Below are 21,979 nucleotides of genomic sequence, written 5' to 3'. Positions count from 1 at the left end.
GTATTCTTGATGCACTTATGTATTGTGAACATATACAGTTTTGAGATATTTAAAAAACAATACTTTGAATACTTAAGTATTAATAAAAGCAAGTACTTCGGTACTTTAACTCATGTAATAATTTGACAGAGAGACCTTCACTATGTGTAATTTTGATGGAGAGGGTCGGCATGTATGCGGATGTGTTTGCTTGTTGCTGAGCCGGTGCAGTAAAAACTCCATAACAGAAGGGGGGCGGTAATGCGCTAATGAAGTAAGCTACCGCCGCATCTGAAGAAGAAGAAACACCTTACAACAAATTAAATGTTCCTTATAGCTGCGTGTATTTATCATTTGGACGTTAAATGTAGCCCTTGGTTTCTTTGAAGAGTTTTTTTGTTGCTCTCCATTTGACTGCAGCGTGTCACCGTCCTTATCTGCCGTAGCTACGAGTGTTTACCAACTATAGCTGGCTAGCTAGCTAGTTAGCCGGCTAACAGCAGCTAACTTCATCAAACCAGAGCCAAACAAGTTTCAACACGGGGAGAGAAGATGGACGAAGGTATCTCCACTGCCATTTCAAAAGGTTTGTAGGCTGGAAAACTGGAGACAACAATCAATATGTGGAGTGTGTGATAGTTGAGCTATAATGGAATGTTTCACCTGCATCTTTAAATCAAGTCAGCTCAGAAAGCTAAGTTTAATGTCATATTTTAAACAGTTATCAGCTTCACCTTTGTGTTTAACCTTCCCTTTACGTGATTACGTTTGAGCTCCAGTTTCTGATGAATACAAGTGCTGTATGCAAGACCAAACTAACATGGTGAAGGCCTGACTGACAGGGAACATTGTGCCTATTGAACATGCACTCAAGGTTTCTGGTGAGGCTGCATTCAAAACACACAGCTGTTCCTCAGATGATAAAAGCAAGAATCAGAGGCGCACAACACAAGGTCTTTACCTTTGGATTTACTTGTCCTTCTTAGATTTTACTTTATTGATAATTGTGGATACATTTTGTGGGTTGGTTTTTAAAAAAGTCAGGTCAAGTCATTATTCATTTATATAGCACATTTTAAACCACCTAGTTGATTGAGTGCGGTACAAGCTTTCAACACAATATCAAATTAAAGAGCAAATATCAGTGAAATGAACTATGTAACAATCAGAGGTGTCAAAAGTATTCACATTCATTACTCAAGTAGTAGTAAAGATACGAGGGTTTAAAAAGACTTCTGTAGAAGTTGAAGTATTAACTAATGCTTTTTACTGAAGTAAAAGTGTAAATGTACTGGGTTCAAAACTACTTCAAGTATAAAAGTAAAAGTAATGTAAGGGGGAAAAAATGCCATTAAGAAAAAAAGCTTAGGCTGCCTGCGCCACAGGAGCCTATAGTGCACTACCCCACCTCCCCCCAACAAAAACCTGTTTCTAAAGGCCATAATGACTATAATGTTATATTAATATCTTAATGTTAAAATATTTGAGTTGCACCTGTTCAGCCGCTTTGTACAAAATGAAGAAAAACTAAGCTGGACATACGGTTACAGGTTCAAATAATTGTTCAAGACGGAATAAACACAAGCTGAAAAGAAATAAGAGTAACAAGGCTATTTTCAAAATGTAAGGAGTAGAAAGTACAGATAATTGCCTGAAAATGTAAGGAGTAGAAGTAAAAAGGCTGAAAAATAATTACTCCGGTAATGCACAGATACCCAAAATTTCTAAGGTAACAAGTACTTTGTTACTTGACACCTCTGAAAACAATATAAAATGCAACACTATGTTGCTTAAAATCTAGGAAAGTCAAATTAAATTTAAAAGCCAATGCAGAGAGGTGAGTTTCAAGCTGTAATCCACAGGGGGTTTAATCAGTTTTTATTCAAAAAGGGTACAGTGCAAAGATTAAGGCGGATTGGGAAAATGAACTGGGAAGATCATGTATGAGGACAGCTGGAACTTTGCTCAACAAAGAATACATGATAGTACTTCCTGTGCAAAGTCGAATACTATACAATTCAAAGTTCTTCATCGGGCTCATTTCTCGAAAGTGAAACCTTCAAAAATATATCCAGGTGTAGATGCAAGCCGTGACAAATGTCACAATACTCCCGCTAATTTAACTCCCATGTTTTGGTCATGTCCTGCTCTTTCATCTTACTGGGCTGTGATTTTCAATACTATATCAAGGGCTCTTGATATTGAACTTCAACCAAGTGCAGCTGCAGCTATATTTGGTATTACAGATAAAGGTAACTGCACATTGAGAAGTAGACATAAAGACATTATTGCTTTTATAACACTGCTTGCACGCAGAAGATCCCTGTGCATGAGTTATTTATTGCACTTCATGCAGTTAGACAAAATTAAATATTCGCTGAGAGGTTCTAGGAACAAATTTCACAGCATCTGGGATGTAGTATTGATGTATTTAGGTAAACTTCAAACTTTACCGGATAGTACATAGAAGATAAAATCAAAGACAGAGGAGTGGTATCCTGTGTTCCAGGATGGGATGGGGTGGGGGGGATTATAGTCTTGTTTTACTTTCAGTTCTGTTTTATTTTATGTGTGTTTCTGTGTTTAAGGGGGAAAAATTGAATCCTTAATATCTGCTTGTCATTAATGGATGTGTTGCTTCTGGTTTTGAGCCTTATGCATCCAAGGCCATAATGTGGTCACTTAAGTGATCTGGAGTGTGTTGGTGCAACAACTTAGACAAATATGATGATGCCAACCTATTTTAGGTTTTAAATCAAGTCAAACTCAGGATTGCTTTATTGACAAATAGGGTTTCACATCCCAAAATTTGGTTTGGTGTTTTTGGAGCAACATAGAAGATACTATAAAAAAAACGACAGAGGAAAACAAAAACAGTTATACAACACTTACATGTACAATGGTTGTAGTGGAGTAGCTATCGAGTTTTGCAACATATACAGGGTGATGGTTGAGTTCAATTATCTTGCAGTATAAAAAAGTGCATGCAGACATACAATACTTAGGTCCAGCCTGTGTTTATGAAACTTTAAAGTTTGATTTGTAATCCCCACTCAACTCAACTTTATTTATACAGCACCTTTCATATAAACATGCAGCCAAAAGTGCTTCACAGAAAAACAGAGACAGAAAACTACAGCAATGGTAAAATTATAAAAGGCATGATTATAAATAAAATACTTAAAAATAAAATTAAATAAAATCAATACAGTAAAATTAATATAATAAGTAAGAGTGGAAATAAAAGTTAAAAATAAGGTAGCATTGACAAGATCATATGAGTACTACAAATAAAATAGGTAAATAAATAATTAAATAAGATAAATACATTTTAAATCAGTTATTATAATAATAATAATAATGCAGTCCAGGGCTAAAAATAAATTACTCCAAATCAAAAGCTAGATTAAAAAGGTAAGTCTTAAGTTTACTTTTATAAACACCCAGAGAGCTAGCCGTTCTGATGTCCAGAGGCAAAGAGTTCCATAGCTCAGGGGCATAAAAACAGAAAGCTCTCTCTCTTTGTGTAAGAGGAACACACGAGGAACATGATTGTTGCGGCCCAAAAAGCCTGAAGTTGCGACAGCTTTTTGAAAAAATTGCGGTGAAAGTTGCGATTATTTTTTTTTGCTTTTGTCCCCCAATAACATCTCAGGGGCAAGTAAATATGCTAAATTACAGTTGTGTTTAGAAAACATTCTTGATGTGGCCACTGACTGTATTTTGATTCTCTTGATTCACAGAAAAATGCCATGAAAGGGCTGTGTTGCACATTTACGACGGTCCCTGAATGCACCTCGCAGCGACAGATGCACAGTCAGTTCACGGCACTCTGAAATTAATCTGCATCTTTGATGACAAGGAGTTGATCAAAACTTACTAAAGGTGTCTGATGTATCACCAAACTGGAATAAATCAAGCTGTAGACGCAGAGCTTTTTACGGTAACCACGGCAAAAACGTCAAACGTCAAATATTAAACAGACGTCCCCCGGTAGTGTCTTTGTCACTAACGCACACCGGGGGTAAAAATCCTCAATGAAGATGAGACAGATGCATGGAGGTGAGGAGAGCTGGTTCATAAAGCACACCTGCTGCAGGTAGAGACCAAGCTAACACTGAGCCCCTCAATCTATAAATAATAACGTTGTCATCGTCACTTGTCCTGCCTGCTGTCCTCTCTTCACCCGTTCTCCGTGGTGTTTTGTTGTTGAAAAGTGCCGATCAAGGGAGGACTTATGTTTATGTTCCAAGGAAGTCAAATCGATGACAAAACCGATGACGTACAGGGGCTGAGATTGAGGTAATTGGTCAAATTTGCGGGAAAGTTGCGGTGATTGTAAAAAATTGCAGGGCCGCGAAAAAATCGCGCTGATTGGTTGAATTTGCGTTGATAGTTGCGATCGCGAAATCGCAACTTCCTGGAGGGACTGGTTAAAGCTCTGGCAGCAGTGTTTTGAACAAGCTGCAGTTTCTTTAGAGATTTTTTGGGGCAAACTGGTAAAAAGGGAGTTACAGTAGTCGATGCGGCTTGTTATAAAGCATGTATTATCTCCTGGTCAATGCAATGTTAGGAGACAATAGGGCTTTATTAGAGTCTTTGTTATGTGTCATATAAGGTTGGGGAAGGGTGAAATCACAGACAAGGCTAGTAGAAACTGTCCTTGTAGCAGGAGGTTTTGGTCTTGATGGACTGCAGACTCCTGTCTGAGGACAAAGAGGTCAAATGAAATCTTGAACTGGATCCTGAAACTGTCAAGAAGCTGGTTAAGACAAGCCAGTGCAGTTGTGTTTGGATAATGTTATTTGGCTGCTATTCAGGAGTTCATCATGTAACAAATGCAGTCCTTAAATGACGTGAGAAGTAACTGAGACCATAGCTGTAAAAAGCGGCCCCAGATTGAGAAGAATATATTGAGTTAGAATTCTACAGATATGTTAACTGCAGTCATCTTCAGTCTGAGTGCTTGTGTGTTTTTCAGGTGACCCCATACCTCTGGCTTCACTGCGCCTCCTGGTGCCACCTCTCCAGCTTATGGCGGCCTCCATGATGCAGGTTCTGAAGAAAGGAGATGCCATGAACTACTGGAAAGTAGCTGAATTTGTCTCCTTGGTGACGGACATGGTCCCTGAGCTGCTAATGCACAAACACAAGACCCAGCTTCTACTGGGGTTAAGATCCAGGGTGAGTGCTCGGGAAGGACTGAGGACTTTTATAGCTATTGTTATTGTTAACTCTGAAGATTGAGGCGGTTATAAATTCTTACAGACAGCTAGTTTTATGTGAACTTTTCTGCCAAACTTACTGATTTGATGCCATGTTTTTTTCTCCTCACCAGTATATTGTTGAGTTGTGCCGAGGCGATCAGCATGAGGGACCTGAATTAATTCGGTCTCATTTAGACAAGATTAAAGTAAGTTTCTGCTTCCTGTTTTTATTGAAAGCACCTGCTGTAATAGTCTTTGATGCAGGTGTACATGTGTGCTAACTTTTCAGGTCACAAATTCAGAAGAGGAGGGAACAGTTGTGAACTTTCTTGGGTTGATCCAGACTCTGCTCAAAGATCCTGAGGAGAGACGTGACTTTTTCCTGGTGATGCAGTGTTAACTACAATACCTCAGAGTCATATTCAACTGGGTTATGATTTATATAAAGCTGGGTCCTGTCAACATTTTCAGTTGGCAGGTGTTAGGCATTACTTTGAAACAATACATTGTCCCTGTTTGTCTTTTAAAGGAGGTCTTCCCTGCTGAGTATGGCTCGCTGTATGACAGAGATTTGCAGACACTGTTTTCTGAGTTCCTCTTTCGGCTGGCTCAGCTGCTGCCAGTTCCCGACCTCGAACAGGTAATCTTTTCATACATGGGACTATTGCGTTCAACATGTTCACGTCATACTTGTAGGCTGTGAATGGTGAGAGGCGTAGCCCGCAGTAACACCTGTTACCAACTACTGCCCATTTTGAAGCTGTAACAATTACTTAGTGAATGTTAGAGGGGAAATAGTACAGCATGCCATAATGCTTACTTGTACTCTTGTTGAGTGGGAGCCATATTGGTAATGCTGAACTCAACCAAACTTATGGCTTGTTTCCACCAAGCAGTCTGGTATGGATCAGTACAGTTTGGTACGGGTCGGATCGGTAACGCCTGATCCAGTTTGCGTTTCCACAGTTAACCGTGCCCTACTTGATGGGTGGCGTGTAAGCCGGATGCCTATAGCCGCGTCAGCTACGTAATAGTGTGGCGTCATGGCAGAGCGACACAGTGTACCCCGCTAATAAATGCAACGAAGAAGAAAAACGTGAGGAAAGTCTGCACCTCCGTGGTCGACCATGGAACGCTGTTTCTTGACGCCATTTTCCAAACAAAAAAAGTTATCTTCCTGAAGTCCACTGGAGATTTAAACATGGCGGGGTTATGAGTTGTTCTTTATTACCGCTGTCGCACAGGAAGTGACGATTCTTTCGACCAATCAAAGGACTGCAGTGTTTCTAGCTCCACCTTCTGGGGTCGGATCGGTATGTCTGGCACCCCAACAGAAGAGTACCAAAAAGTGGGACGGTACGGCTCGGTAATTTGGGGACCTGTCCCGGTTTTAGTCAATGGAAACGACACAGAATGCATGCCGTGCTGAGACGAACAGGACTGAACCGCTTGGTGGAAACTGGGCTTTAGTGTGAGGTAAAGAGGCGGGGTTTTAGCTTCCTAGTCAACAGCTTTGAGTCTCCGCCTGTCAGTCAAGTCAGTCATGTCCTTATTTGGGCAAAACCTGTAATCTTAATATCTTCTGAAAAAAGTCACCCCCTTACAGTGTTTGCCGAAAGAGAAATTAGCTGCGTATACCCAAGCCGTTTTTTGAATCAGGCTGTAAACATGTTTATTTCTGCTGCAAAGATTGTCTTTTTTGAATTGGTGTGTATGTGGTTTCTGGTGTTTCTGCAGCCAGCCTCAAGCGGATACCCGATTAATTGCAGTTTATAACACTTTGAGTATGTCTGTCTTCATATATTTCCCACAGACTGTTTCTTGGCTTGGGGCTGACTGCTCTGTGTTTGAGGAGTGTGAGCGTTCAGTCTCCGAGCCTACAGACCTGAACATTTTGCTCCAGCACCATAAACACCTCGGGCGTCTAGAGCAACATGGTAAGTGGCCTCCCATTACGTCATGTTTTGTTTTTAAGTTGAACTGTGGACAACTACTTCACAATGAGTCATGTTTTTCTCCTTGTGCAGTTCCACCTTCGAGCATGGGGGACAGCATCCTCTCCTCCCTCTCTGTGGTATTTCCGAGGAGAGAGTCAACCACCCGACCAGACGAGCAACCCAACCAAACAGACTCCCTGCTAGGCCTGAGTGATGACACTGACACTGTAACGTTTGTTGAAGATGTGGCAGTTGAAATAATTACTGTCACAGATTACGCAGAGATTGAATTAAGTGCAAGTACCAACATTGAGGTGGTGATGGGAGAAAACTGCTTTGGAGAAACAGCCGGTAACGTTGTTGCTGAAGATTCGTTGGTGGTTCTTCCAGGTGAGACAGCCAGGATAGAAGAAGTTGATGTAGGCGAAAATGAAAAAGCTGCGAGTGTTTTGACTGAAGTCATCCCTCCAGAAGTTCAAAAGGACAATTTGGGGCCTGCACATCATAACATTTCTGTGGGGCCTCACGACTGCCCTGACTGCGAGAAGAAATTTAAGTTTGCCTCTTCGCTGACCGCCCACAGGGTAATCCACACTGGCGAACGCCCCCACCGCTGCAGTGACTGTGGTCGCTGCTTCTCATTCAGGCAGTCCCTTGACAGGCACAGACACAGACATAAAACTGCACGCAGGTACGACTGTGCCGTCTGTGGGGAAGTTTTTCAATCACTGTCAGCCCGCACACAGCACAAGCAAATACACATGGCAGATGGTGTTTACACATGTCATCAGTGTGAAAAGAGATTCAACTGGGAGCTAGCACTCGCAAGGCACCTTAAAACTCACATTGATGATCACGATGCAAACAAGCCAACAGAGAGCCAGGAGGAGGTGCAAGTAGGTTTGATTCATGACAAAGTAATCAGTGAAGTTGTTGCTGAACCAGACAGTCAGGTTCATGCAGATGATTGTGCTGATAGCAACCTGGAAAATGCAATGGTTCAGAGCAGTGAGCATCCCACCACTGGGCTCGAAAGCACAGTTCCCGAGCTTGACAGTAAAGTGTTGTTCGCAAAGGTCCGAACAAGTGGGCGCAAACGCAAACCAACCATGAAAATCCAGGTGATAAACCTTCAGAAGAGCTTGACCACCAAAAAGAAGAAGGAGAACATCAAGATGAAGCCTCCAGAGCTGAAGCCCTTACCGTTCAACAGGTAAAACCGTCTGTGCTTGTTTAACACTTTTTGGGACTGCTTTTCTATCTCACAGATAGTTTCCTTCAAGAGCTTCAAATTTAACTTTGCCTCTATCCTTCAGCAGCGACGAACACTCCTATGGATCACCAGTGGTCTCATCAAAAGATGGTGAAAAGTGTGAGTGCTGATTCTTTAAATATATAGATCATCTTTCTCATGACTTTAAGAAAATTAAAATAATAAAATTAGACGGGAGGTAATGTTAAAAACCACAATCACCTGATGATTAAAGGCTAGATCAGCTCATGATTGACTTGTAAGTTGTCCTGAACTCTGATGTAAACTACCAGGTAAGCTAATGTAAATAAACAAAATGTCAGTAAGCCAATAAACAAACAAGTATCACCTGTGTGCATGAAAGTTTACAATGGTCAACTATCTACCATATTGATCCTTTGCACCTTGATAGCTCTTCTGTCACTTCAGCAGTGTTCTGATATTTAATTTGGAGCAGTGTTAATTTCATTAACGAGAATTATGACTATAAATGTTCGTCAACGACTCGTTCTTTCATCACAAAAAACGAGAGCTAAAGTGCATCACTGATAATAAAAACTCTGACGAACATATGTTTTGATTTTGTTGATGAGACGAAAACATTAGTGGCCGACCGCCGGACATTCAAAATCCATGTTTCCCCCCGCTGTGTGTCTAATCTTTAAAGATAAAAGCGATTTCCTGTATGGAAGAGGACTAGAGCCACTGAAAAAAGAAAATTCAAAAGTGATGGTCAAATTTCTTCTTTAAAGGTGACATATCATGCAAAATTGACTTTTTAATGGTTCTTTACCTGAAATATGTGTCCCTGGCATGTCTACAAACCCCCCGAGAATGAAAAAAATCCATTCTGCCCCTGTTTTGATTTCTCCACCTTTCTGTAAATGTGTGTGAAACGAGCCGTTTCAGACTTCCGTGTTTTTGTTACGTAACAACAATATCCGGTCTGTCACGGAGTCAGAGCTCGGAGCTTGTTCAGCCCATAGACTGTATAAAATAATACTGAATCCCTCCCCCGTTTTTCATTACCTGCACAAATGTGTGCTAACAAGGAGCTTAGGAGGGAGGCATGCTAGTTGTAGTCTGTCTTAATAAACACAAAGGTCGGTTTTACTCCCCACGTCTGCAGATTTGAAGATCTAGTGGATGATTTTTATTTGTCATGGATAAGTGCTAGCGCTAGTTAGCATAGCTACATGTTGTAGCTGTGTACCAAGACACACGTCTACATACTGACAAATAAAACAACAAGAAACACAGAATCTGTGACCAATCCTTCAGAAAAGGTCCCGCTGCCTTTCTGGCAGAGGTCGGTTTTACTCCCCACGTCTGCAGATTTGAAGATCTAGTGGATGATTTTTATTTGTCATGGATAAGTGCTAGCGCTAGTTAGCATAGCCACATAGCTACATGTTCATAGCTGTAGCTGTAGCTGTGTACCAAGACACACGTCGACATACTGACAAATAAAACAACAAGAAACACAAAATCTGTGACCAATCCTTCAGAAAGGTCCTGCTGCCTTTCTGGCAGAGGTCGGTTTTACTCCCCACGTATGCAGATTTGAAGATCTAGTGGATGATTTTTACTTATCATGGATAAGTGCTAGCGCTAGTTAGCATAGCCACATAGCTACATGTTCGTAGCTGTGTACCAAGACACACGTCGACATACTGATAAATAAAACAACAAGAAACACTAAATCTGTGACCAATCGTTCAGAAAGGTCCTGCTACAGGCGCCTCTCCGTCAGGATCAGATTCTGGATCAGATTCAGAGGGTTGAAGTAACGCGATCTATGAGCAGCCGTGTATATTCAGCCAACATGTAAACATTAGATCAACGTGCTGGAGAGCCGAGGCACATCCACTTCCTGAGGGGGCGTGGTCAGAGAGAAAACAGAGTGTTCTGAGGAGGACTGAAGAAAAGGGGTTTTCAGGCATGCCAAAATCTGATTTCAAAGTGTTTTTTTGAGCATAAACTTTAAAGACATGTTTTGGGGACCTCTTAGACCAATATATATTGATGAAAAAAGCGTGATATGTCACCTTTAAGTATTAATCTGAGAATACAGTCTGACTTTAATCTCAGAATTATGACTTTAATCTCAGAATTATGACTTCTTCCTCAGAATTCTTTCTCAGCATAATAATAATAATAATAAAAACAATTGACCTTTTTTAGTGGCCCTAATCCTCTTCCGTAATTCCTGTGACAGGCTGAGTTATTATTTGAGGGGCTCAGTGTTAGCTTGGTCTCTACCTGCAGCAGGTGTACTTTATGAACCAGCTCTCCTCACCTCCATGCATCTGTCTCATCTTCATTGAGGATTTGTTCCAGTTTGGTGATACATCAGACACGTTTAGTAAGTTTGGATCAACTCCTTGTTGAAAGATACAGATACGTTTAAGAGTGCCGTGAACTGTCTGTCTGTGTAGTCCGCCTGTCACTGCAGGTACATTCAAGGACCGTAGTAAATGTGTAATACAGTCCTTTCATTGCATTTTTAGGTGAATCAAGAGAATCAGAATACAGTCACAGTGGTCACATCAAGAATGTTTTCTTTTGACTTTTTAGCAGGGACAGGCTGAATTATTTAACTTAAGATATTAAACAAGCAAAAGTGTTAAAGGAGTGAAATGATGATGTTAACTCTTGGTACAACCCTGATACAAATATCTGATAGACAACATTAATTATTTTAAAGAGAGATGTTCTGGCAAAAATCGAAGACTGAAATGTTTTTTTTTAGTTGAGTTTTCGTCCACTATAACTATAAAGGGCTGAAAAGACTAAAATGTGACTGATACTCACAGGCATTTTCGTCTAAAGACTAAGACCAAATCTAAAATAGCCGCCAAAATTCACACTGACGTTGAGTGTATTTTAAATTATACAGCTTTCAAAAGAAAAGTTGTAGCCTTTCAAAACAAAAATGTACCTTGTATCTTGTCCTGATGATCTGAGTTTTATAATAAATGCACGTATCATTTTAGGTCAGGATTGGACTTTTTACATGTGTTTAAAGAAAAATGTTAACTTATGTCAAACTAATTATGTAAGCTAAATAAAGGGTTAACAAGCTGCAGCTGCAAACATCAACTGCAAGGATCTTAACTTAGTTTAATAGGACAAAGTTCATTTCTTCTTCTAAGTGTCTAATAACTTTGTTTTCTTCCAGTAGGTTCTGTAGAAGATGGCTCTTCAGCTGCGTTCTCATGTCTCAAATGCTCCTTCAAGCACTCAGAGGAATCACAGGTCCAGCTACACATTGACATGGTTCACTCCGTTCAGACCGAGGAAGACAAGGAGTCTCTTCAGCCCCTGACTGATGAAGAGGGACGTTTCAGCTGCCCAGAATGTGACAAGAGCTTCAAGTTCAAATCCCTCCTAACAGCCCACCAACGCATCCACACTGGCGAGCAACCCTTCCCATGTCCTCAGTGCGGGCGGCTGTTTTCCTTTAAGCAGTCACTTGAGCGTCACAAGATGACACACAAGTCCGGGCGGAAGTACGAGTGTCTGATCTGTGGAGAGTTCTTCGAGTCCCTGATGGCTCAGAAGGAGCACAAGAGCACCCACATGGAGAACGGCGAGTACATGTGTTCAGAGTGTGGCCGTGCTTTTGCCTGGAAGTCTGCTCTAGTGAGACACCTGAAAACTCACAGTGAGGAGGTGAACAAGGTGGAGCGTTCCTTTAAATGTCCCCGCTGTGAGCAGGGCTTCAGTTGTGCCAGCTACCTGAACAGACACCTGCAGACTCACCAAGAGGAGCGAGTGCACACCTGCAACTGTGGGAAGAGCTTTGCCTACCGGGCAGCTCTTACTGCACATCAACGCATCCATCAAAAGGAGCGACCACACATGTGCACACAGTGCGGGAAGGGATTCCTCTACAAGGGAGGGCTGCTGAGCCACATGAAGATCCACTCAGAGGAAATGCCCTTCATGTGTTCTTTCTGTGGCAAGAGCTTCAAAAGGGAGCGCAATATGAAGAAGCATGAGCGCTGCCACACCAGGGAAAATGTTTTCAGCTGCTCGCAGTGTGACAAGAGTTTTGTGTACAAGGCGACCCTGATCAGACACGAGCTGACTCATTCAGGTGAGAGGCCGTACCTTTGCTCCGACTGCGGGAAGGGCTTCTTTTCCCATGCTGAGCTTCTGAAGCATGAGCGGTTCCACACAGGCCACAAACCCTTCCAGTGCCCCCACTGTGGCAAGAGTTTCACCCAGTCCTGCTACCTGACCATCCACCTGCGCTACCACACCGGAGTGAGGCCGTACTCGTGCACCGAGTGTGATAAGAGCTTCCTCAGTGCCAATCGGCTCAAGAGACACCAGCGGACACATTCGGGGGAAAAACCATACTTGTGTCTAGAATGCGGAAAGGGATTCAGGCAGTCCTATAACCTGAAAATGCATCAACGAACACATACCATTAAGCTAACATAGACAGGCAGGTGTGGAATCTATTGATCTGGAGATTCAAATTGAGATAATTTAGTTTGGAGAAAACAAAAATGACTGGATTATTGACTTTACTGCTTATGCAAATGCATAGAAATATGATCTCATAAAAGTGGGTTAAATGGGAATGATACTTTTTTGTTTCATGATTGGTCGTGTTTAGGGATGTAAGGATGATGCAAGACGGTAAAAAATTGATTCAACAAAATTTGTATTTCCGCTTGTTCAACATCATTAAGTCTCTTGCGCTGCTCTCTCATCACTCGCTGAGTGGAGGTGCTTTAAGTTTAAAGCATGTTTCAGAATCAGCTGACTGAAGGTGTTGCTCACAGCGGAGACGCTCAGCTGGGGGATGCAGCTGAGTGATAGGTCTCCACGAGCGCTTTGTTTCTCCGCCACCAGACTGATTCTGACCCGGTTGGGCTCCCGGCTGACACCTGACCACGTTTAAATGTTTATTTTTCTCAATAAGAAGGAGAAACCTGGACACCGAGAGTCTGAAATATGATTCTGTTCAGTTGTCGTGTTGCAATAAATCCACATGTTGTAGTCTGAGTCTTCACTCTGACCATGCGTCCACAGAGATTATTTATAAGCCTGCTCCTCACGTTGATATTCAGCGTGTTTAACATTTTGAACACCTCAATATGATCTGTAGCTTTTTAATACTGTCAGTAATATACACTGTGTTGTGAAGGAACATTTGATTTAGGGGGAAAAACAAGTTTGTCTTTATTTTTGACATTGAAAACTTTTACGTTTTTTAATGATTAAACAATAATTGATCGTTAACATTTCCAAAGATCTATCACGGAAAATACTTGAAATGTACATCCCTAACTTAAAGAGATTTACCTTATTTATTTTATATTTAATACTTTCATTTGGGAATCGTTCACTTTCCATTTCTCTGAAATTTTCCAACAAGGTATTTTTGTATGGTGATTTTAGTTTTTTGCAAGGTCTGAAAAAAAGTGCAGTGGTTTTATTTGAGTTACAACACACCTTAAAAATGAAAAAGGATTACTTTGTTTACAAAGAAATATAAGAGAACTATATATATATATATATATATATATCCATATATATATATATATATCCATATATATATATATATGGATATATATATATATATCCATATATATATATATCTCCATATATATATATATCTCCATATATATATATATATATATCTCCATATATATATATATATATATATATATATATATATATGGCAAGCCGTTCAGGAAATAATATATGGAATGAAAGTCTGAATATATTGAATAAAACTCGATATATATGGAATGAAGTCTGAATATATGGAATGAAACTCGATATATATGGAATGAAAGTCTGAATATATTGAATAAAACTCGATATATATGGAATGAAGTCTGAATATATGGAATGAAGTCTGAATATATGGAATGAAGTCTGAATATATGGAATGAAACGCGATATATATGGAATGAAGTCTGAATATATGGAATGAAACTCGATATATATGGAATGAAGTCTGAATATATGGAATGAAGTCTGAATATATGGAATGAAACTCGATATATATGGAATGAAGTCTGAATATATGGAATGAAGCTCGATATATATGGAATGAAAGTCTGAATATATGGAATGAAACTTGATATATATGGAATGAAACTCGATATATATGGAATGAAGTCTGAATATATGGAATGAAGTCTGAATATATGGAATGAAACTCGATATATATGGAATGAAGTCTGAATATATGGAATGAAACTCGATATATATGGAATGAAACTCGATATATATGGAATGAAAGTCTGAATATATTGAATGAAACTTGATATATATGGAATGAAAGTCTGAATATATTGAATGAAACTTGATATATATGGAATGAAAGTCTGAATATATGGAATGAAACTTGATATATATGGAATGAAGTCTGAATATATTGAATGAAAGCTTAAATAAGTAATCTGAACACCACTTCTAATCGTATTGTTTTATTGTCATCAAAGAGACTCATCTTTTATTAATGTCTCTCTGAAAATAACCTTTTGCACTTCTTTTTAGTGTTTCTGAGGGGACACATTTTCCTCTACCTCTGTAACCTGTGGTAATTTGGTCGTACTTTTTCATTACACTCACTCACTGTCAGATGATGCACACAGGTATGAGCTCCACCTGTTAACATTGAACAGGATGCTACATTATCACAAGTCATAACAAAAGTTAGCTAGCGAACTAGAGGACTGAACCACCTGAATAAAGAAGGGGCAATATCTTTAGCCTTTGTAGAAGTGTGTATAACCTGTGATATTTAATATTTTCGTATTTTCACTTGTTTACTACCCTCCTAAATGCTTCCGCAGCCCACTGCTTCGTGTTCCTCTCGTCTCTCTGTGCAGACGGTCCGATCATCACTTTTGGATGAAACCAACTTAATAGAGAGGAGGGGTGGGTTCCTTTTTCCTATACGGATTGACTTAACAGCACATGCATTACCCAAGGGGTTGATAACCCCTTCATTAATTAAAATTGCAGTGAAAACATCTCGTGCCTCCCTCATGGTTGCATTACTAAAAGCTACGTCTAACCGGAAAACAAAATCACACCCCTATGATCACACCCCAGAAAGACAAGATGGCGCAGGCCATACATGACGTGATTTTTCATTCCATATATTCCGAGTTTCATTCCATATATATCGAGTTTCATTCCATATATATCAAGTTTCATTCAATATATTCAGACTTCATTCCATATATATCGAGTTTCATTCCGTATATATCGAGTTTCATTCAATATATTCAGACTTCATTCCATATATATCGAGTTTCATTCCATATATATCAAGTTTCATTCAATATATTCAGACTTCATTCCATATATATCGAGTTTCATTCCATATATATCGAGTTTCATTCCATATATATCGAGTTTCATTCAATATTTTCAGACTTCATTCCATATATATCGAGTTTCATTCAATATATTCAGACTTCATTCCATATATATCAAGTTTCATTCCATATATATCAAGTTTCATTCCATATATATCAAGTTTCATTCCATATATTCAGACTTTCAATCCATATATTCAGACTTCATTCCATATATATTAATTTCCTGAACGGCTTGCCATATATATATATCCATATATATATATCCATATATATATATATATATATATATATATATATATATATATATATGGATATATATATATATATATGGATATATATATATATATATATATCTATATATCCATATATATATATATATATATATATATCCATATATATATATATCCATATCCATATATATATATATATATATATATATATATCTATATATATAGATATATATATATATATATATATCTATATATATCTATATATATATAGATATATATATCTATATATATATATATATATATATATATATATATATATATCCATCAGCTGTCCATATCTGAGAATTGAAATAAAATAATGGTTATCAAAATTTTGACTTCAATCCAGTTTTCTTGAAAATTGTTAGAGAATCGTATCGTGATCAAACAATTGGGATTCGAATCAAATTGTGAGTTGAGTGTATCCTTACATCCCTAGTCGTGTTTCAACTATACTAATTGCAGTTGGTTTCCAGATTGTGTGATTAAAGCACTGAGCAAAGGAATGTGTTACAGAAGCATCATGACTTTTTTTATTACACCAGAGGCTAAAAAATCTAAAGAGACAAAACAACCCGTTTTCTTACAAATCCAGTCTTTATTGTGGGAATGTTACTACTACAGAAAGTTTAACACTTATTTGGAAAAGAGACTTTCAACAGTTTTTGTTCCATCTGTGGTTTGATTCCCCCCCCCCCCCCCCCCCAAAAAAAACGGTACGGTAGCCTGTCATGACTTTTTGACATTCAGCTTAGACACATTTGAATATTTAGTGTTGCTCCTTTACAAAATTTCAGTCTAAATCATTGGCTCTACTGACACACTCACAAGAAGAGAACAAACAGGCCTTGTAAACTATGTTGAGTCTTTCTATGTGAAAACTGAAAAAGATAAAAGCAAAAGATAACAAAGCCTACTGAACCTAATCAGAGTTGAGTTTGGACCTGAACCCACCAGGAATGTCCAGGAATGTCAGACATCCCTGTCCAAATGGGTAATTCCTCCCTCTAACAGAGCACACTGGCGTACATGATGGTGTCAGCCAAGTGCTAACAGTAGTACAAAGACAACAGAGAAGCTAAGTAGAGGCAAGTAGCCCTGCTGACCTGACCTACACAGCGATGTGCAGAGTGATGGGGCAGTGGTCGCTTCCCATAGCCTTGTTGCGGATCTTGCTGTCACACAGGCCTGGCAGCAGACCGGACGACAGCACAAAGTAATCAAGCCTCCAGCCCACGTTCTTAGCCCGGGAGTTCATCATGTAGGTCCAGAAGCTGTAGGCGTTGGCCTGCTCAGGGTAGAGCTCTCGGAAGCTGTCGACGAAACCGGACGACAGCAGCTGACTGAAGCCCTCCCGTTCGTCGGGGGTGAAACCTGCGCTTTTCTTGTTGCCCTTTGGGTTCTTCAGGTCAATCTCCTGGTGTGCAACGTTAAGGTCACCACACAGCACCAGAGGCTTCTGTATGTCCAGTTCGGTCAGGTATGCACGGAAGTCATCATCCCAGGTTTTGCGGTAATCGAGGCGCACTAGACCTCTGCCAGAGTTGGGCACGTAGGCTGTCACGAGGTAGAAGTTGGGGAATTCAGCAGTGATGACGCGGCCCTCCTTGTCGTGCTCTTCTTTGCCTGAGTGATTGGCAAGAGAGTTCATTAAACAACTGAGAATAATTACTTGAGGATTTTAAGACAGGTTCAGTTGAACCGTTACTTGTGGGGCTTTAATTGTTTATAATAAAAATATAGAGCACTACCATTAGTTTTTGAAGCTATTGTTAGGTATTTCACAAAGTGTGCTATTTTGTTCTTGCCAAGAGACATAAGCAAAGAACTTAAGAAGCAGCAACTCAGCATTATGACTGGAAACAGCGTGCCTGGTTTTGTCAAAGGGTACAAACATGTATAGTACTCCCTCTACAACTTCTTTATTAACACATTTTTATTCAATTAGAAAAAACTGAAATGATAAAATGACGACTGTGAACCTTTACCAAGTTTACTCAGTTTACTTGCTGGATGTTGAAACAGTTGTCAAGTGAGAACTAGACTTCAAGGTAGTGCTGGGCAATATTGAAAATGATATCACGATAAAATATTTCATATCAGTTGATATTGATAATTATCACAATAAATATTCAATCATTATCTAATTTAAGTTTAAATGCAGTTTTATGGTCCTGAGTGAAAGTTGAAGAAACCAGACAGTTTGTTAGTTTGTATCTGGATTTAGTTTTCTGATAAACTTCTTGAATCCATCATTTCTGAGTGTACTAACAGGAAGCAGGTCTTTTGTGTAAAATGCGATTTTTGTGAAGCTTTAGTTTGTAATTCTTATTTTTCTCAGATTGAGGTTGTTTTCATAATTTGATTTACATTTACAAAAAATAAATATAAAATTGAACACTGTGTATCAGTACAGTATTGTTTTGAGTTTATCCCTTTACGATTACTAAGGGTAACAGGCAGAGTGATGTTGTTTCCCACAGTGCAGTGAATGCATCACAATTATTCAGTGTTCAGTTGTCCTACAGTCACGTTGCAGAAGTGGTCTCTGTGCTCTTCCTTTGCCCACATCCTGAAAGTATATTTAATGAAGTGTATTAAGTTAATAGTTAACGCAGAGTCGACACAGTGTCAGACTGACGACTCTGCTTTGAGTTTTCTTCAGTGTCGCTCGTTTCAGCTGTGTTTAAATTCAGCTCCGAACACCTTCGAGCTCCGCCTACCTCTCACCCTGCGACTTGATTGGCTGTTCAATGCTGTCTTCTTCTTCTGTCTAATGTTTGGTGGCAACTAGCATTTAAGGCTCATTAGCGCCTCCTCCATTTTAAGTGGCCGGGGGGGTGTAATTACATGTTTATTTATATCAAATTTTTTAAAATTATATCACGATAATTAGCGTTATCGAATCATCGCCCATCACTACTTCAAGGAGTAGTACCTTATTACAAAGTCTGTATTTTTCCAAACTACTAATGTCTCTGTTTCTGCATTAAACTTGTTCACAACATGGTAATAAACACTCATTAATGTGAAACAGAGAAAAGATTGAGATGTGCTTCAGAGGCCCGGGGTTTCATTTCAATTGTAGGACACCACTCACCTATGCCATAGGTGACTTTGATGGGTTCAGTCTTGCAGAGCATGGCAACACCACTGTAACCCTCCTTTTCATCAGACACAGCCCAGTACTTGTGAGGATACTCGGGCATTGAAGTGATATCAGCAGGGAGGTCTTTCTTTCCGCATTTTGTCTCCTGCAGGCACAACACATCTGGAGCCTCCTCACGCACCCACTGCATGGAGAAAGACACATTTTATTAAAGTCAGTCATAAAACTTCTCAAATAAATCTTAAACATTTTCTCAAGTTAACTTCAGACTCACATCCAGGCCCTTCTTCTTCACCCAGGCTCTCAGCCCGTCCACGTTCCAGGAGGTGATCTTCATGTTGGCGTCGAGTCCATCCTTGCTGGTCATTTTGTCAGGAGGATCCTCGTACATTATTGGGGTCTCTGGTTCCTTGGGCTTCTTTGCTTTCTTTGAAGAAGCTGCACAATAAAAGTTACACATCAATTCATGGCAGGACCCCTTACAGTCAAAATTAACTTGAATCTACATTAGTGCATGCTGTAGTACCAGAGCCAGTGTCATTCTCTCCATCTGCGGCTGTCTCCTCTGCATTCTTGCCCCTCTTCATTCTTGAAATTGCTCTGACTGGAAACACACTTCTCAAACACGCAACACGCAAACAAACCAGCACACGCACCGCTGAAAGAAAGAAGAAAGAGATTTAAAGAGAAGTTTGCCTCAAAGTGTTTGGTATTAGACATTTAAATAAACATGCAGGATTTTAACAGTAGTCCTCATCTCAGCCACTGTTTTCACTAATGAGGTGAAGCAACATCCATTCATTTCTCCGTTATAAATAAATAAATAAATAAAGTATAACCGTGATGAACAGCCTCAGAAATATTAATATTCATTGTGCTTCCTGTTTTACAAAATGATTAATAACATGGGGGCATTTATTTCCTTGACTTAAACGATGGCTGTTGAAAAAGACAAAAATAAATTTGATCAATATTTAAAAAGTTTTCAATTATAACTGCAATAATTCCAATGCAACAAGTTTCACAACTCTATGCAATGTCGCCCAGAGAATTATGATGTTGATAAACAACTTTACATGAGGTCTTCAAATAATCCAAGAATAAGTCTATCAAAGTTCTTGTCCTGCATATACACCTACAAGCATATTCCCCACAGAATGCATGAACTTAGCTCTATGGATTGATCAGATATATGATGCTTGCTTAAGATTATATCAGTCAAATATCTGTTGATGACTAGATCTGTTTCTCTTTCAGTTTCTTGACGTTTAACTTCCCCTAACACTAACCTAAATATCTTAAAAAAGGCTAAACTCACTTTGTATCATAACATAAAAACATCACGTCTATATACCAGCACTTCATCATTTTACAATACATTTCCATGAACTGTACCAATGTGGCACCACAATAAACGTCTTTCACCCTCCTGTTATCCTCAAATTTACTAACATCTTTTATCCTCTGGGTCAATTTGACCCCAGCAATTTAAACCTCCAGAAACTGATTGTTACCCAGGTTTATGTGTCAGGTACTTTATGTTCCTTTGTTGACTACCTACATAGCCCTTTAAATAAAACATATTTTAAGCATGAACATTATTTAAAGCTTTATTTGTAAAACAGAACATCAAACTGCTGCGAATTTGTCATGCTCTCGTTGGCCCTGCCTTTTTTCTATGTTATCAAAACGTATGACACAGGACTCATCACTGAATGTCTTTAGAGACATAGTGGCTGGAAATATTATATCCCAATCTAAAGGTTGGTGGTTCGATCCCAGCTCCTGCACTCACATGTGGAAGTGTCCTTGGTTATAGTGACCTCCATATCATCCAAAACAAATGTGTGTAAAATGTTGATATTTCTTATGTTATATACAGCTAAAACAGCCTGGGGTTAAATTGACCCAAGGAACACTGATGCGTACTTTTTTTTTTTTTTTTTACAGGAAATTGGAACATATCAACATTTTAATTTTACGTTTTCCCAGTTGTCCCCATTAAATTTGGATAAAGTCATGAAATATGAAGCCAAAAAAATTATGTTAGTCATAAATTTAGAGACGTTAAACATTGAATGGGGTCCAATTGACCCCAAGGATAATAGGAGGGTTAATATTTAGCAAGTTTCAAACAGGCTGAGGAATATAACTTGTATTTCTGTTTCTTTCATCCCCAGTTTTATACAACACGGGTTTTTTATCAATTGTTTGTTTTTCAAAATTTCAAAAACATTAAACGAATGCTTTTAGAAGTTTTACTACAAGAGGGAAGTTGCATTTTGAAGGTTTGGATAAACTCTCACGAGAAAACTTCATGTGGATGCAGGTCGTTGTTGTTGTGGAGCACGTCGTTGCAAATCATACTGAAATACAAAGTCTGATTATGTTAGTGACTCGTTTGGTGCAAAAGATTGCACGATGGAAATGTAGAACCTTTAATAACACACGCTGAAATTGTACCTTTAAAGTATTACACAACATGGTGAGCTAAGCTGAAGCTAGCCTTTCTTCTGTAACAAAGAGCCTCTAGCAGCAGATGGCCTGCAACTGAGAATGAATGAAGAATCACCAGCTGGCTAATAGTTAGCTGATTTGTATCGTCAATCAATGCAAATGTAAATAAAGTGCTGGTTTAAGTAGCTGGACGTTTTATGAAAAAAAAAGGCATGCAAATGATCTTACTTGCACTTCCACAACAGGATGCAAACACCGCTATGCGTTAATTTGCAGTCACTCCCACCAAACACACTCACACACGGTGTAAAGCAGAAGTCACAGCAGAGCTTTCTGAGCATGTGCTCACAGGACTGTGTGGCTGCCTTCAGATATGCCTGATTAAAAATTTAAAAAAATATATGAAAA

The 21,979-nt window shown here is 39.2% G+C and overlaps 2 protein-coding genes across 8 annotated transcripts; one reads left to right on the top strand and one right to left on the bottom strand.

Annotated features, from left to right (window-relative positions):
- The first annotated feature begins 232 nt into the window (after window positions 1-232).
- Window positions 233-13,073, top strand: LOC117804762 (zinc finger protein 11-like). 7 transcript variants are annotated; one of them, XM_034673116.1, is made up of 9 exons: window positions 233-565; window positions 4,961-5,163; window positions 5,318-5,392; window positions 5,476-5,571; window positions 5,716-5,826; window positions 7,000-7,123; window positions 7,214-8,336; window positions 8,443-8,495; window positions 11,560-13,073. In XM_034673116.1, exons 1-9 carry the CDS (start codon window positions 532-534, stop codon window positions 12,825-12,827), a joined length of 3,087 nt encoding a protein of 1,028 aa, XP_034529007.1. In that variant the 5' UTR covers window positions 233-531; the 3' UTR covers window positions 12,828-13,073. The 7 variants fall into 7 exon arrangements, with proteins under 7 accessions (XP_034529007.1, XP_034529005.1, XP_034529004.1 ...); XM_034673114.1 differs by having other exon boundaries at window positions 11,557-13,073; XM_034673113.1 differs by having other exon boundaries at window positions 234-565; window positions 8,440-8,495.
- A 3,510-nt stretch (window positions 13,074-16,583) lies between these two features.
- apex1 (APEX nuclease (multifunctional DNA repair enzyme) 1) lies at window positions 16,584-21,932 on the bottom strand. The gene is made up of 5 exons (XM_034673122.1): window positions 21,800-21,932; window positions 19,641-19,772; window positions 19,389-19,552; window positions 19,106-19,298; window positions 16,584-17,631 (listed from the first exon to the last, which is right to left on the bottom strand). The coding sequence occupies exons 2-5, from the start codon at window positions 19,699-19,701 to the stop codon at window positions 17,117-17,119; spliced, it is 933 nt and encodes a 310-aa protein (XP_034529013.1). The 5' UTR covers window positions 19,702-19,772; window positions 21,800-21,932; the 3' UTR covers window positions 16,584-17,116.
- Between the last annotated feature and the right edge of the window lie 47 nt (window positions 21,933-21,979).

This window comes from Notolabrus celidotus, chromosome 21 (assembly GCF_009762535.1).
Source record: "Notolabrus celidotus isolate fNotCel1 chromosome 21, fNotCel1.pri, whole genome shotgun sequence".
NCBI lineage: Eukaryota > Metazoa > Chordata > Actinopteri > Labriformes > Labridae > Notolabrus > Notolabrus celidotus.
Note: the sequence above shows the minus strand (reverse complement) of the source record. Positions and strands in the feature narration are given on the sequence as shown.